This window comes from Ranitomeya imitator, chromosome 1 (genome assembly GCF_032444005.1).
Source record: "Ranitomeya imitator isolate aRanImi1 chromosome 1, aRanImi1.pri, whole genome shotgun sequence".
Taxonomy (NCBI): domain Eukaryota; kingdom Metazoa; phylum Chordata; class Amphibia; order Anura; family Dendrobatidae; genus Ranitomeya; species Ranitomeya imitator.
In genome coordinates this window covers 1,188,220,742-1,188,234,471 of record NC_091282.1, presented here as the reverse complement: position 1 = coordinate 1,188,234,471, position 13,730 = coordinate 1,188,220,742, and the positions used below count along the sequence as shown (strand labels likewise).

At 51.6% G+C, this 13,730-nt stretch overlaps 2 protein-coding genes across 5 annotated transcripts in view; both read left to right on the top strand.

Annotated features, from left to right (window-relative positions):
* The first annotated feature begins 952 nt into the window (after positions 1-952).
* On the top strand, positions 953-1,975 carry LOC138657020 (ribosome-binding protein 1-like). Its single transcript, XM_069744493.1, has one exon. It carries the CDS (start codon positions 953-955, stop codon positions 1,973-1,975), a length of 1,023 nt encoding a protein of 340 aa, XP_069600594.1.
* Positions 1,976-2,047: 72 nt separating this feature from the next.
* Positions 2,048-13,730, top strand: part of WFS1 (wolframin ER transmembrane glycoprotein) — a 54,861-nt gene continuing 43,178 nt past the window's right edge. The window contains exons 1-2 of one of the 4 annotated variants that reach the window (XM_069744807.1): positions 2,048-2,212; positions 8,585-8,743. In XM_069744807.1, the coding sequence (XP_069600908.1) occupies positions 2,182-2,212; positions 8,585-8,743 (190 nt within the window). In that variant the 5' untranslated portion in view covers positions 2,048-2,181. Of the gene's footprint in view, positions 2,213-2,342; positions 2,487-8,584; positions 8,744-13,730 lie in introns of those variants that run through there. The other 3 variants (XM_069744808.1, XM_069744810.1, XM_069744809.1) reach the window with 3 other exon arrangements.

Sequence of the window (13,730 nt, the reverse complement as noted above, 5' to 3'; positions counted from 1 at the left end):
TAACCTAACTCTGGACCTCCACGTAGTCCACAGGCCAAAAAAAACGCTGCAGAATGTGCTCCTGCATCTTTTTGGCCCCCAAGTGCCCTCCTAGATTGAGCCATGTCTAGCACCGCCTGACGGTTGGGTTGGGGCACCACCAGCTGTTCCACCACTTCATCCCGAACTTACCAGGGGACACCTCCAGCTCAGGGATCGGTGGGGTCTCCTCGACCTCTCCTGCCAATACCTCTAGGGGAAACCTATCGGGGTTACACTCTGTCCCTATGTTGGCGACTCCTACGGCAGGTATCCCTGACTCGGTATCTTCGGGTTCCATGCCCAGGATAACATTTACCTAAGGAAGGTTAACCCTGGTCTTCCACAGGGACCAGAATAGGGGCAAGTCTCTTCCCAACACAGTCCCATATGGAAGGGTCTTCACCATTCCCACCATGTTTGTCCACATGGTGTGGAAAAAGTAACTTCCGTGGTCGGGTACTCTGAGTTTCCCATGGATACATACCACCCCCACTTTATGTCCATTGGGGTTTTCCCCGGCAACAAGGGACCCATGGACCAAAGTCACTAAGCTCCACGAGTCCAAGAGAGCATCCATCTCGTACCTGTTGACGAGTACCTGGCACAATTGGGGATCACTGCTGGCGATGTCTGTAGTTGCGGTGCAGACGAGTTGGGTGTACATAGACACTCGGGGGTATACCCACAGTACATGGGTTCAGTTGTTAGGGGGCAGTTGGCAGCCACATGTCCGGGCCCTTAGCACCGCCAACACTTAACAGCTGCAGCACGAGTGGACCTTGGGGCCGATTTAGGGGACACGGGTCTGTTGTCACTCTCCCTTCGGGATACCCCCTCGTTACGGGCTGTCTGGATGGGCCCCAGTGGAGGGCCGTGGACTTTTCCCCGGCTCCTGGGCTGGCGGGGCCTTAAATGACAGCCGAAGTGGAGCATGATGGATGATGGGAGTATGGATGATGGGAGTATGGATGATCGGAATAAGGATGATGGGAATAAGGATGATGGGAATAAGGATGATGGTAGTAAAGATGATGGGAATAAGGATGATGGGAATAAGGATGATGGTAGTAAGGATGATGGGAGTAAGGATGGTGGGAGTATGGATGATGGGAGTATGGATGATGTGAGTAAGGATGATGGGAGTATGGATGATGGAAATAAGGATGATGGGAATAAGGATGATGGTAGTAAAGATGATGGGAATAAGGATGATGGGAATAAGGATGATGGGAGTATTCATGATGGGAATAAGGATGATGGTAGTAAGGATGATGGGAGTAAGGATGATGGGAGTAAGGATGATGGGAGTAAGGATGATGGGAGTAAGGATGATGGGAGTAAGGATGATGGGAGTAAGGATGATGGGAGTATGGATGATGGAAATAAGGATGATGGGAATAAGGATGATGGTAGTAAAGATGATGGGAATAAGGATGATGGGAATAAGGATGATGGTAGTAAGGATGATGGGAGTAAGGATGGTGGGAGTATGGATGATGGGAGTATGGATGATGTGAGTAAGGATGATGGGAGTATGGATGATGGAAATAAGGATGATGGGAATAAGGATGATGGTAGTAAAGATGATGGGAATAAGGATGATGGGAATAAGGATGATGGGAGTATTCATGATGGGAATAAGGATGATGGTAGTAAGGATGATGGGAGTAAGGATGATGGTAGTAAGGATGATGGGAGTAAGGATGATGGTAGTAAGGACGATGGGAGTAAGGATGGTGGGAGTATGGATGATGGGAGTATGGATGATGTGAGTAAGGATGATGGGAGTATGGATGATGGAAATAAGGATGATGGGAGTATGGATGATGGAAATAAGGATGATGGGAGTATGGATGATGGGAGTAAGGATGAAGGGAGTATGGATATTGATGAAGGGAGTAAGGATGATGGGAATAAGGATGATGGGAGTATGGATGACAGGACAGGAGTATGAATTCGTTTTCTGAACTCTTTGGCTTCCACTACTCATAGGGGAGCACTGGCACAGCTATAAGGGCGCTCTGTCAGAGGGGCGTGAAGGAAAATCCGGGCGTGGCTTCAAGCATAAGAGTCTAGTAGTAAACAATCGATTATCTTCCAAGACCGGGGGGATAACGTCTACTGCAGCAATCACAGCCGGGGCCGGACTCCCGGGGGTTAATGCCGCGGCCGGATGGAATATCACGGGCAGGTAATGTAGTTACGTTCTATGTTTAGCGCTGTGGATTCAGCATGCTGCTGCCGGGCCAGGCCGGAGTAATGGATCGCCGCTCCGCCCGCAGCTGCTCCGTGTGAGTCATCCAGCCGGCGGCTGATTAGTCAGCCTGGACAGTGCAGGCAGCTGCAGAAGGTGGAAGTAATGTGTGTGCATGGCGGCAGCCTGACAGCCCGGACCCAGCACTGACCCTGCAGGGAGGACGTCAGGGGCACAGGAAGGGGACAGCGCATCTGCTGCAGACGAGCCGGTGAGGATGAGGGCTGCCTGCTAGGGTGCCCCCCAGACTGCTGGGCTATGGCTGGGTGCCGCAGTTGTGTGTGTGCCCCCCCAGGCCTGCTGGGCTATGGCTGGGTGCTGCTGTTGTGTGTGTGTGTGTGCCCCCCAGGCCTGCTGGGCAGTGCTAGGTTATGGCTGGGTGCTGCTGTTGTGTGTGTGTGTGTGTGTGTGTGTGTGTGTGTGTGTGTGTGTGTGTGTGTGTGTGTGCCCCCCAGGCCTGCTGGGCTATGGCTGGGTGTTGCTGTTGTGTGTGTGTGTGTGTGTGTGCCCCCCAGGCCTGCTGGGCTATGGCTGGGTGCTGCTGTTGTGTGTGTGTGTGTGTGTGTGTGCCCCCCCAGGCCTGCTGGGCTATGGCTGGGTGCTGCTGTTGTGTGTGTGTGTGTGTGTGTGTGTGTGTGTGTGTGCCCCCCAGGCCTGCTGGGCAGTGCTGGGCTATGGCTGGGTGCTGCTGTTGTGTGTGTGCCCCCCAGGCCTGCTGGGCAGTGCTGGGCTATGGCTGGGTGCTGCTGTTGTGTGTGTGTGTGTGTGTGTGTGTGTGTGTGTGCCCCCCAGGTCTGCTGGGCAGTGCTGGGCTATGGCTGGGTGCTGCTGTTGTGTGTGTGCCCCCCAGGCCTGCTGGGCAGTGCTGGGCTATGGCTGGGTGCTGCTGTTGTGTGTGTGGGTGTGTGTGTGTGTGTGTGTGTGCCCCCTCCAGGCCTGCTGGGTGCTGCTGTTGTGTGTGTGTGTGTGTGTGTGTGTGTGCCCCCCAGGCCTGCTGGGCTATGGCTGGGTGTTGCTGTTGTGTGTGTGGGTGCCCCCCAGGCCTGCTGGGCAGTGCTGGGCTATGGCTGGGTGCTGCTGTTGTGTGTGTGCCCCCCAGGCCTGCTGGGCAGTGCTGGGCTATGGCTGGGTGCTGCTGTTGTGTGTGTGTGTGTGCCCCCCAGGCCTGCTGGGCAGTGCTGGGTTATGGCTTGGTGCTGCTGTTGTGTGTGTGTGTGTGTGTGTGTGTGTGTGTGTGCCCCCCAGGCCTGCTGGGCAGTGCTAGGCTATGGCTGGGTGCTGCTGTGTGTGTGTGTGTGTGTGTGTGTGTGTGTGTGTGTGTGACCCCCAGGCCTGCTGGGCAGTGCTGGGCTATGGCTTGGTGCTGCTGTTGTGTGTGTGTGTGTGTGTGTGTGCCCCCCAGGCCTGCTGGGCAGTGCTAGGCTATGGCTGGGTGCTGCTGTTGTGTGTGTGTGTGTGTGTGTGACCCCCAGGCCTGCTGGGCAGTGCTGGACTATGGCTGGGTGCTGCTGTTGTGTGTGTGCCCCCCAGGCCTGATGGGCAGTGCTAGGTTATGGCTGGGTGCTGCTGTTGTGTGTGTGTGTGTGTGTGCCCCCTCCAGGCCTGCTGGGCTATGGCTGGGTGCTGCTGTTGTGTGTGTGTGTGTGTGTGTGTGTGCCCCCCAGGCCTGCTGGGCTATGGCTGGGTGTTGCTGTTGTGTGTGTGTGTGGGTGCCCCCCAGGCCTGCTGGGCAGTGCTGGGCTATGGCTGGGTGCTGCTGTTGTGTGTGTGTGTGTGCCCCCCAGGCCTGCTGGGCAGTGCTGGGCTATGGCTGGGTGCTGCTGTTGTGTGTGTGTGTGTGTGTGTGTGTGTGTGTGACCCCCAGGCCTGCTGGGCAGTGCTGGGCTATGGCTGGGTGCTGCTGTTGTGTGTGTGTGTGCGCCCCCCAGGCCTGCTGGGCAGTGCTGGGCTATGGCTGGGTGCTGCTGTTGTGTGTGTGTGTGTGTGTGTGTGTGTGTGCCCCCCAGGCCTGCTGGGCTATGGCTGGGTGCTGCTGTTGTGTGTGTGTGTGTGTGTGCCCCCTAGGCCTGCTGGGCTATGGCTGGGTGCTGCTGTTGTGTGTGTGTGTGCCCCCCAGGCCTGCTGGGCTATGGCTGGGTGCTGCTGTTGTGTGTGTGTGTGTGCCCCCCAGGCCTGCTGGGCTATGGCTGGGTGCTGCTGTTGTGTGTGTGTGTGTGTGTGTGTGCCCCCCAGGCCTGCTGGGCTATGGCTGGGTGCTGCTGTTGTGTGTGTGTGTGTGTGCCCCCCAGGCCTGCTGGGCTATGGCTGGGTGCTGCTGTTGTGTGTGTGTGTGTGTGCCCCCCAGGCCTGCTGGGCTATGGCTGGGTGCTGCTGTTGTGTGTGTGTGTGTGTGCCCCCCAGGTCTGCTGGGCAGTGCTGGGCTATGGCTGGGTGCTGCTGTTGTGTGTGTGTGTGTGTGTGTGTGTGTGTGCCCCCCAGGTCTGCTGGGCAGTGCTGGGCTATGGCTGGGTGCTGCTGTTGTGTGTGTGTGTGTGTGTGTGTGTGTGTGTGTGTGTGCGCGCCCCCCAGGCCTGCTGGGCTATGGCTGGGTGCTGCTGTTGTGTGTGTGTGTGTGTGTGTGTGTGTGTGTGTGTGTGTGCCCCCCAGGCCTGCTGGGCTATGGCTGGGTGCTGCTGTTGTGTGTGTGTGTGTGTGCCCCCCAGGTCTGCTGGGCTATGGCTGGGTGCTGCTGTTGTGTGTGTGTGTGTGTGTGCCCCCCAGGTCTGCTGGGCAGTGCTGGGCTATGGCTGGGTGCTGCTGTTGTGTGTGTGTGCGCCCCCCAGGCCTGCTGGGCAGTGCTGGGCTATGGCTGGGTGCTGCTGTTGTGTGTGTGTGTGTGTGTGTGTGTGTGTGCCCCCCAGGCCTGCTGGGCTATGGCTGGGTGCTGCTGTTGTGTGTGTGCCCCCCAGGTCTGCTGGGCAGTGCTGGGCTATGGCTGGGTGCTGCTGTTGTGTGTGTGTGTGTGTGTGTGTGTGTGTGCCCCCCAGGCCTGCTGGGCTATGGCTGGGTGCTGCTGTTGTGTGTGTGCCCCCCAGGCCTGGTGGGCAGTGCTGGGCTATGGCTGGGTGCTGCTGTTGTGTGTGTGTGTGTGTGCCCCCCAGGCCTGCTGGGCTATGGCTGGGTGCTGCTGTTGTGTGTGCCCCCCAGGCCTGCTGGGCAGTGCTGGGCTATGGCTGGGTGCTGCTGTTGTGTGTGCGCCCCCCAGGCCTGCTGGGCAGTGCTGGGCTATGGCTGGGTGCTGCTGTTGTGTGTGTGTGCCCCCCAGGCCTGCTGGGCTATGGCTGGGTGCTGCTGTTGTGTGTGTGCCCCCCAGGCCTGCTGGGCAGTGCTGGGCTATGGCTGGGTGTACTGCTGGAGAGTTCCTGTTGTGTGTGCCCCTGCTTGGAGTTAGACTCCTAAACCCAATGCATTTCCTGGTTTGGGGAGGGGACCTGGGATTTAAAGACCCTTCCACCCTTTGTGCTACATTCTGATGAGTTGTTTTGGTCATATTCAGTTGTTACTGCAGGCATCTTGTGGTCTCTACAGCCGTGACATGGCACCCAGGCTCCTGAATGGCATCTCTGCCTAGTCCTGCAATCATCTAGGATCAGGGGGGCGGTGACAGTGTATGAGGAGGCTGGTGTGATCTGCTGGGGTTGTGATCACACCCAGGACCAGGGGGCACAAAGGGTCATCTTGGCCCATGTGAAAATCCAGCACAAGCCCTGTGATAGTTGTGGACTCTGGAGAACTTCCATTGTGGCCATGCCCTGTGTAATGTCGCCGTCACCTCCCTAGTAAGAGACATCATTAATGATCAGTTCTGTGCTGCCTCCGGCCAGATTCTCCTCCCCCGCCTTCGTGTGATTGACAGGTCTCTTCCATGTGTGTAGATTGGGTGTGACCCGTCAATCAGCTTCAGTGTGCAGGGACTCGTCTCATCTCTGGCCACGGCTCCCTGCCTGCTCTTCCAACTAGGTCTTCATGCAGCGTTTCAGAGAAAAAAAATATCTGTCTGCAATCACCCATCCAGGCTCTGATTCTTGTTTGTGCAGCACAAATCCACTGATCGTTTTTCTTTTAAAAGGGAACCTGTGTCTTGCCCACTGTCCCCAGGTCCAGCACTGAGTCTCCATCTCTTCTATTCTATGCAGTGCTGACGACATAACGGCTTGTAACTGAGCTACATGGCTCCACTTCTGAGCCGCGGAGCTAACAGATTGGCTGCAGCGCTGTCACTGTGGCTTCAGCGCTGCTGACAATAACCAGCAGTGACGGGAGACTCTCCACTTCAATCGGCGAGGCTGAGAATTTTATATATATATATATATATCTACTCCAGCCCCGCTGTGCTGACATTCCCTGCAGTGATCACATGCATTATATCATTCACATAATTGCTTCATAAAGTTTCTGACGTGGGGCAATGTTGCCAGGATGCTATGGGTTAAGTCCACACAGAGCAGACTTTCTCTTCTGCATTTTTTTTTGCCAAGGATTGCATTGGAAAGGCAGAAATCCTCTTTAAAAAAAAAATAAAAAATAAAAATTCCACAATGTGGCCATGTCTGATCATGCTGTAAAAACAAACCCAAAAAAAAATCCAGCAAGCCATCCTGTCTGAGAGTTGCAGATGTAGCAGAGTTCAGATTGTCATTTATCTACTTGTAGTGTGGATTGTGCGCTCAGGACGCTACTATGTGATATTTATTTTTTTTAATGAGAGCCTCGCCTCTGCTACATCTCCATCATTGTTAATGCATCTCTTGATCCCGGGGTTTCCAGTGCAGCAGAGTTGGGTAAGTCGAGGCACCATATCAGTATGTGACGCTCCTCTCTTTTTGGCCCTGAGGTTCAACATTTGTGTGAAGGCAGAAAATATTTATTTTTTCCACATGATTTCATGAATGGATCTATTGTCGGCTTCGTTTTTGCACAGGGACCCGCCCTTCTCCGTGTGTTTACTCCATGCAGATGTACCGAGCCTTGTAGGATCCGGCCGCCTCTTCACCCTCTGTTCTTCTGGTATCTTAATGGGAATTATTTAGGGAGTGTAATGTAGGGGGCGGCCGGCCGGCCTTCATAGTGGTTCTTTGCTTGTGACATGTAAACAAAAGCCCCAGCCTCATGCCAGGATAATTCACCGGACCAAGGCTTGGTACACATAACGTATATACCACCGTCATATACTGCAGCGCTGTACAGAGAAAGTATATGGACGGCGTTGTCATTGTGAGAGGGCGCCCTGTAAGGCCGGTCACATACTGTGTGTCTAGCGCGGCGTTGTCATTTCCATCTAGTATTATAGGGGCGTTCCCATCTCCCAGATCCTTTCCCAATTTATAGTAGGTATAATAATAATATGAGCAAATACCTCCAATTAGCAATGTAGTATAGTTCTTCAGATTCGCTATGTTGCTTACCCCAAGTACAGGGCACATGGTTATGACCACTAAGAGCGAACTGTCACTATAAGGCTACTTTCACACTAGCGTCGGAATCTCCCCGTCGCAATGAGTCGGGGAGAGATTCCGACGCTAGCGTTTAGCGCATTGCACAATGGAGGCAGCGGATGCATTTCGCTGCCCCATTGTGAGGTGCGGGGAGGCGGGGGCGGAGTTCCGGCTGCGCATGCGCGGTCGGAAAAAGTGGTCCATCAGGAGCAAAAAACGTTACATGTAGCGTTTTTTGCTCCCGACGGTCTGCAGAAGCACGACGCATCCGTCGCTCGACGGATGCGACGTGTGGCAATCCGTCGCAAATGCGTCGTCAATACAAGTCTATGGGGAAAAAACGCATCCTGCAAGCACTTTTGCAGGATGCGTTTTTTCTGCAAAACGACGCATTGTGACGGATTGCAGAAAACGCTAGTGTGAAAGTAGCCTAAGAGGGTCCTAACCATGGATACCTAAGCTACTGCGATGCCCTGCACATGGGGTAATTGATATAGCCAATCTGAAGAACTATACCACATTTCTAATTGTAGGGATTGATAACAGGTGACCATCGTCAAACGGTGTGTCTTGCGCATCCAGGGGTGAAGGGAGCCACGAGGGTCCCTTAATTCGTAGAGTGATGTTTCTGTATTGCGGCTCTGGCTGATTTACCGCTGGCTCAGGGCGATGATCTGTATAGAAAGCAGCGCTGGCTAGTTCTAGTGTGTGTCCGCCCGGGTTATCAGCGCGCACCATTTTTGGAATAGTTTCTGACTGCCCGGACTTTGGCTTTTGTTTGTGAAATCTTCTCTGGATTTAGCAGAGGCTGTGAACGACTCTGATTTATTTCCAGCAGCAGCCATGGACTCGGACGCAACGACGACGGCGACTGCTCCGCACCTACTAGGAAGATCCCAGCTCAACGCTGCAGCACCTCCAGACAGCAATGAGGACAACCCAAGAGCAGGTCCCTCCAGCCCCGGCTCCCCCATGGTATTTGCCGCTGTGCCAGGTGCTGTATTCACATGTACTGTGTTTTTAGAACATATTTTTTTTTTATATTTTTCCATTGCATCTAGTTCTTTGCAATAGTAATAATTCATAGTTGTATTTTTTGGTTGGACAGTTATCTTCATGTTCCCACCGCTGGGATACCCACTGATCCCAAGAAAGGGGCTGTGGCGCACTTTGTCACCACTGCTCCATTCATTGTCTATGGGACTATTGGCCACATGGCACTGAGATCCTCAGCTATCCGCAAGTTATCACCTATCCTATGGGTAGGTTCTGGCACTACCTATTTGATGATGGGCCATCAATGTCCCCTATATTTTTCAGGGGCTGCGCAGTCCTTACTGTTGATATCCTTCAAAATAATTGCTGGCGTATGCAGTCCTATGGATGATACAACACAAAACTGAAGAGGCACCAAGATCGTTTTACATGGGACTGCATTAAATCTCTGAAGCCTCGTGTGTTAGTGCAGAGATGCCTTCAGTTTTAGGAGTTACTCCTGACTCTTCCGTTAGTGTAGGAATAAATGTTTGTGTACGTGTTGCATTGTCCGATGGTGAGGAGCAGATACTTGGTGGCTGACGCACTGATATATGGCATTAAGGAATATAAACAGTTCCTGCAGGACGCGCCTCGGTGCCGAGCCCTCACCTCCTTTTACCCTCGTTCTCATACGTAATCCTGAACTTGCTTGGGCATTTCTAAGACTTAGCAGTGTTTATACAGCGGCTTTCTGTTATTGATGACGGCATCCAGGGGAAGCACATGTGGATTCCTGGGCCACTTTATGGCTTTTTTTTTTTATTATTATTATTTTGTGCACATTACTTAGGACAAACAATCTACTAGAAGCCACCAAAAAAAGACCCCAAGTGCTATTTTTGCATTTAAGTTCTGTGTCTCGTCTTCCTCCAGTATAGAAGCTCTTCTTTCCCCATAAACTTTTATGTGGAAGAGTCTGAGTGACAGCACATATGTGCTCAATATAATGGCGCACAGGGTCACTGATTTAAAGGGAAATTAATGTCGTTATATAATATATTACATTTTTTATGTAATTTTGTTCACATCACGATCTGTATTTTAAATAAAAAATAAACTATTAGAAATCTTGCTACTTTCACACTGGCTACTGGGGCTGTTCTAGACTCCTTCTTCCGCTTCTTTCAGGAAACTCAAATTTTACATGTATACTAGCAGCAATAGACTGACTCGGACACTATTTTTTTCTTATTGTATTGGAGCATCTAATGAGCGTGTGCAGAGGTCACTAATGAAGGGAGGAGGAGGTGAGCTGTGACCTCACTTATTGCGAATGGTGGATTCTGTGTTATCAACTGTGTCCATGTCTGTGACGATGATAATGAGACTTATGAAAAGTCTTCTGTGAAGAACAGAGTTGTAATTCTAAAAAGCCGCAGTTTTTGGCAGGTGTGAAAATTGCAAGGTTTCTAACTTTCTTTTATTTTTCAAAAAATGTAAAAAAAAAAAAAAAAATTTTAATCTGAGGGTTTATCAGTTGGGTATGGTTTCACACCATCCGATTGGTGTTGCCGGTGTCCTGCTGTATTGGGACTTACCGTTTCTATTGTCAAAGGGGTAACCAAGTATATAGCGGGTGCTCGAGTGAGATATTCGTGTCCCTGCAGCCTCATGTTTTGTGGCTGTTAGAGATAGCCAGCCATAACACACGTGGGGTTTGTCAGGCAAACAGCCGCAAAACATGGTGAGGCAAATGTAGCGCCCCCAGACACAGGGCCACGAGTTCTCGGTACCGGGCGTCTCTGTTTCGGTTCTGAGGCTGTCACGGTGGCTAGACCCGGTCCGCGACCCTGCTAAGGGGCGTCCAATAAAGGTGGAACAGTCTGTCAGGGGTTCGTGACGCCACCTGTGGTGTTCGGTCAGGGTGAACGACGCTGCTGTGGGGTCCGCTGGGGTGATGGAATGGCAGCTGGATGGTATACCTTCCCACAGGTGAAGTGTGTCCCCAGGGCTTCCCAGTAAGGTGGATGGTGATGGTGTGAGGTGCAGTCAATAACGAGGACACAGGGTTGCAGTCTCTTTACCTCTTTACTGAAGGCTTTAGGATCCTCAATCCAGAGCACGATTAACGAGGCTTTCTGATACCGGATGGTCCGATGGGCACTTCCAGAGTTCCCTTTGTGGAAATCGTTGCCTACCAATAGCGCCTACCCTGCTGAGCATTCGGAATAGTCCTCACAACTTCTGTTCTCGTTCGTTCGTTCTTTCTAATTCTCTCTCGCTTGTTCCAGATGTTACTAGTTTCTCGTCCCCCAGGTATGTTATGGCTAGGACGCACCCGTATGACGGGAAGGCTCGGAGCTCTTCCGGGACCCTAGAGACGCCTCTCTCCACGCGTTGCCCCCTATGTCTTCGTAGGAAATTTAAGGTAGACGGCCAATCTATAATTAACTGTCCTGCGGAGTTCGAAGTAAAGCCTAGAGTCAGTTACTCCCGCGGTGTTCCGACTACGCGCCTCAGTAGGATGTTGCCTTGGTCTCACGGCACGACTCTTACTGGTACTCCTTTGTGCTTGATCTCGTTTACACTGTTCCACAATATCCTTCCCTTCGTGTCTCTCTCCTGGATAACGCCGCGGGGTGTGCAGGTGCGGTTACGTTACATTCTGTTCTGTTCGCTAGGTACCTGCCAGGTTCCCACGCCTGACAGGGGCCCCCCTGTGTCTTCTCCCCGCAACACCCCCTGCAACACCCCCTGCCACAGGTTGTTGCCTGAATCCAACCCAGTCAGCTTCTGACTAACTTCCTATCTAACCCCTAGTTTTACCAGTGTGAGGAGTGGCCCAATAAATAAAGCCTTTTGCTCCCCCTAGTGGCCGGAGTGTGAAGTGTAATGTGTGCTGGTGATACCTGGTCAGGAGAATTCCTTCAGTGCCATCAGACGTACCATCACTCCCCTTAGTGGCAGAGCGTCATACTGCAACGACCAGGTCTCTGGGGCGCTGCACTAACATGTCCCTCAGCCACCCGCGACACTCGGTGCAACCTCGAGTAACAACCACTTTCGCTCATCACTAATAATTATGAATATGAATGTTTACTAAAACAGCCATATTAGGAGTGACTCATTCTCTATAACATGCGTGTCACGTGCTGGACATTTTATATTTTCCTTCTACATTCTTAAAATTCCTCTTACCAATAAGTCTGTACTGTCCAGCCGGAAGTGTGTGAGGGTGCGACCTCAAACCTGACTTCTAGGAAGCCCTGCCGAATTGTGGTTTCCTAATGAATTGTCACTGTGGTTCCATCAAACGTCGCATAAATCCGTAGTGCAAGCAAAAGTAAGAATCTTGGGATATATTTCCAAGAAAGCGGCTTCTTCCTCCACTTATGAGCCACTTCCCCTCTCCCATCTTCTCTGATAAACCTGTCTTGCTCAGGACGAGAAGAGGGATCGCCTGATCGCTATGGTGTCAAGCTACAGCTGCCAATGTAAAATGGATTGAGGATGGAGGAGAGAGTAGGAAGGAAGACCTCTCTTGTGGGTTGTGGCTGTATGTGGTGTTGTTTCTTTTATCCTTTTTTTTTTTTTTTTTTTTTATTAATTTTTACAAACCAAATAACCACAAATTTTGACGTGCACATAAGTGTTTTAATTGTATAGGTGCCTGAGGAGGGATTAGATATGAGGAGATGCCGGGGACAGAGTTCTCACAGGAATAGAACAACTGTCCTGATAAGAATGTTCTGCATTCAGAGAGGTGACTCAAGAAGTGTTACCCGCAGGCTCCTCTTCCTCCCTGTTGTCAGTCTGGAGGAAGCCAGGTCTTGTCTTGTTTTGTCTTAATAATCAGTATGATTTTCACAAGTTCAGGTCCTTAAGGAAGCCCTCCTCCCATAAAAAGTTGCAATCATCATATTATACAGCACTACAATAGCTGATTTTTCATTTCTACCAGCTAATTCTTCTCTTTTCCATTAGGTCTATGACATCAGGTGATTAGTAAGTGGCTAGCTGAATCCTTCTAAGCTCTACGTAGAAACAGGAGGTCAATTTTTACTGTAGGAGTCATCACTGCAAAAGTCCCTGGCATGAGGGAGAAGTGGAGCAGCTGGGTCAGGAGTTGAAAAAGGGAGAAGAGAGATTTCCTGTTTCTACATAGAGGAGAATTAGTTGGGTAGAAAGGCAAAATGAGCAATTGTAAGCAAACAGTGCTATATAATATGATTACTGCAATATATTAAGAGGATAAAAACTTTGATGGAAGGAGGAGGAGGAAGAGTACTTAATTAATTGGACACACCCCATTTACATGGCTAAAAATTAGGGTGATGTCTGTCATAGGAACCATCAATATTTTTGGCCTGTCTTAAATAGACCAGCAATCACTTACTGGACTTGTTCAAGTGTAACGATTAGGCTTAATTGTCGGTAGCACATTGTAATATAAACAGGACTTGTGCCGCTGCTAACATGATGTTCTACGGGGCAGAAAAAAAGAGAATCCGTCAGCAGGCTTTTGTTGTGTAATCTGAGAGCATCATCATGTAGGGGCTGAGAACTAATTCCAACGATTACTGGGCTGCTTGCTCTCATTTTGATACAATCACTATTTTATTCAGTCGCCATGACAGCACAACGAGAGAGGGGATCCACCCTTCAGGGACAGGAAACCTACAGACATAAAAAGGGCGGTACCTCTCTCCCACGTCAGTTGGTTTCCTGTCCCTGACAGCGGAACCTCTTCAGACAGGCCTGTGAAGTAGGTCGAAGGTATGAAGACGTCCCCACTCCTGGCAGGCCGGTGCAGGTAGCGGGGGTCCCCTACTTCGGCCTGATCAGGAGGCAGGAAGCACCACAGGGGGACTGTTTTGTGTAGGTGGCAGCAGGAGGAAGCAGCCTCTGACACATAGGCTAGCTTCTGGGGTGTCCGCAGCGAGGGGTACCTGTGGGCTGCTGGGTTCCCGGGAGCCAGTCTGTGCCGTGCGGGGGTGCGGCGT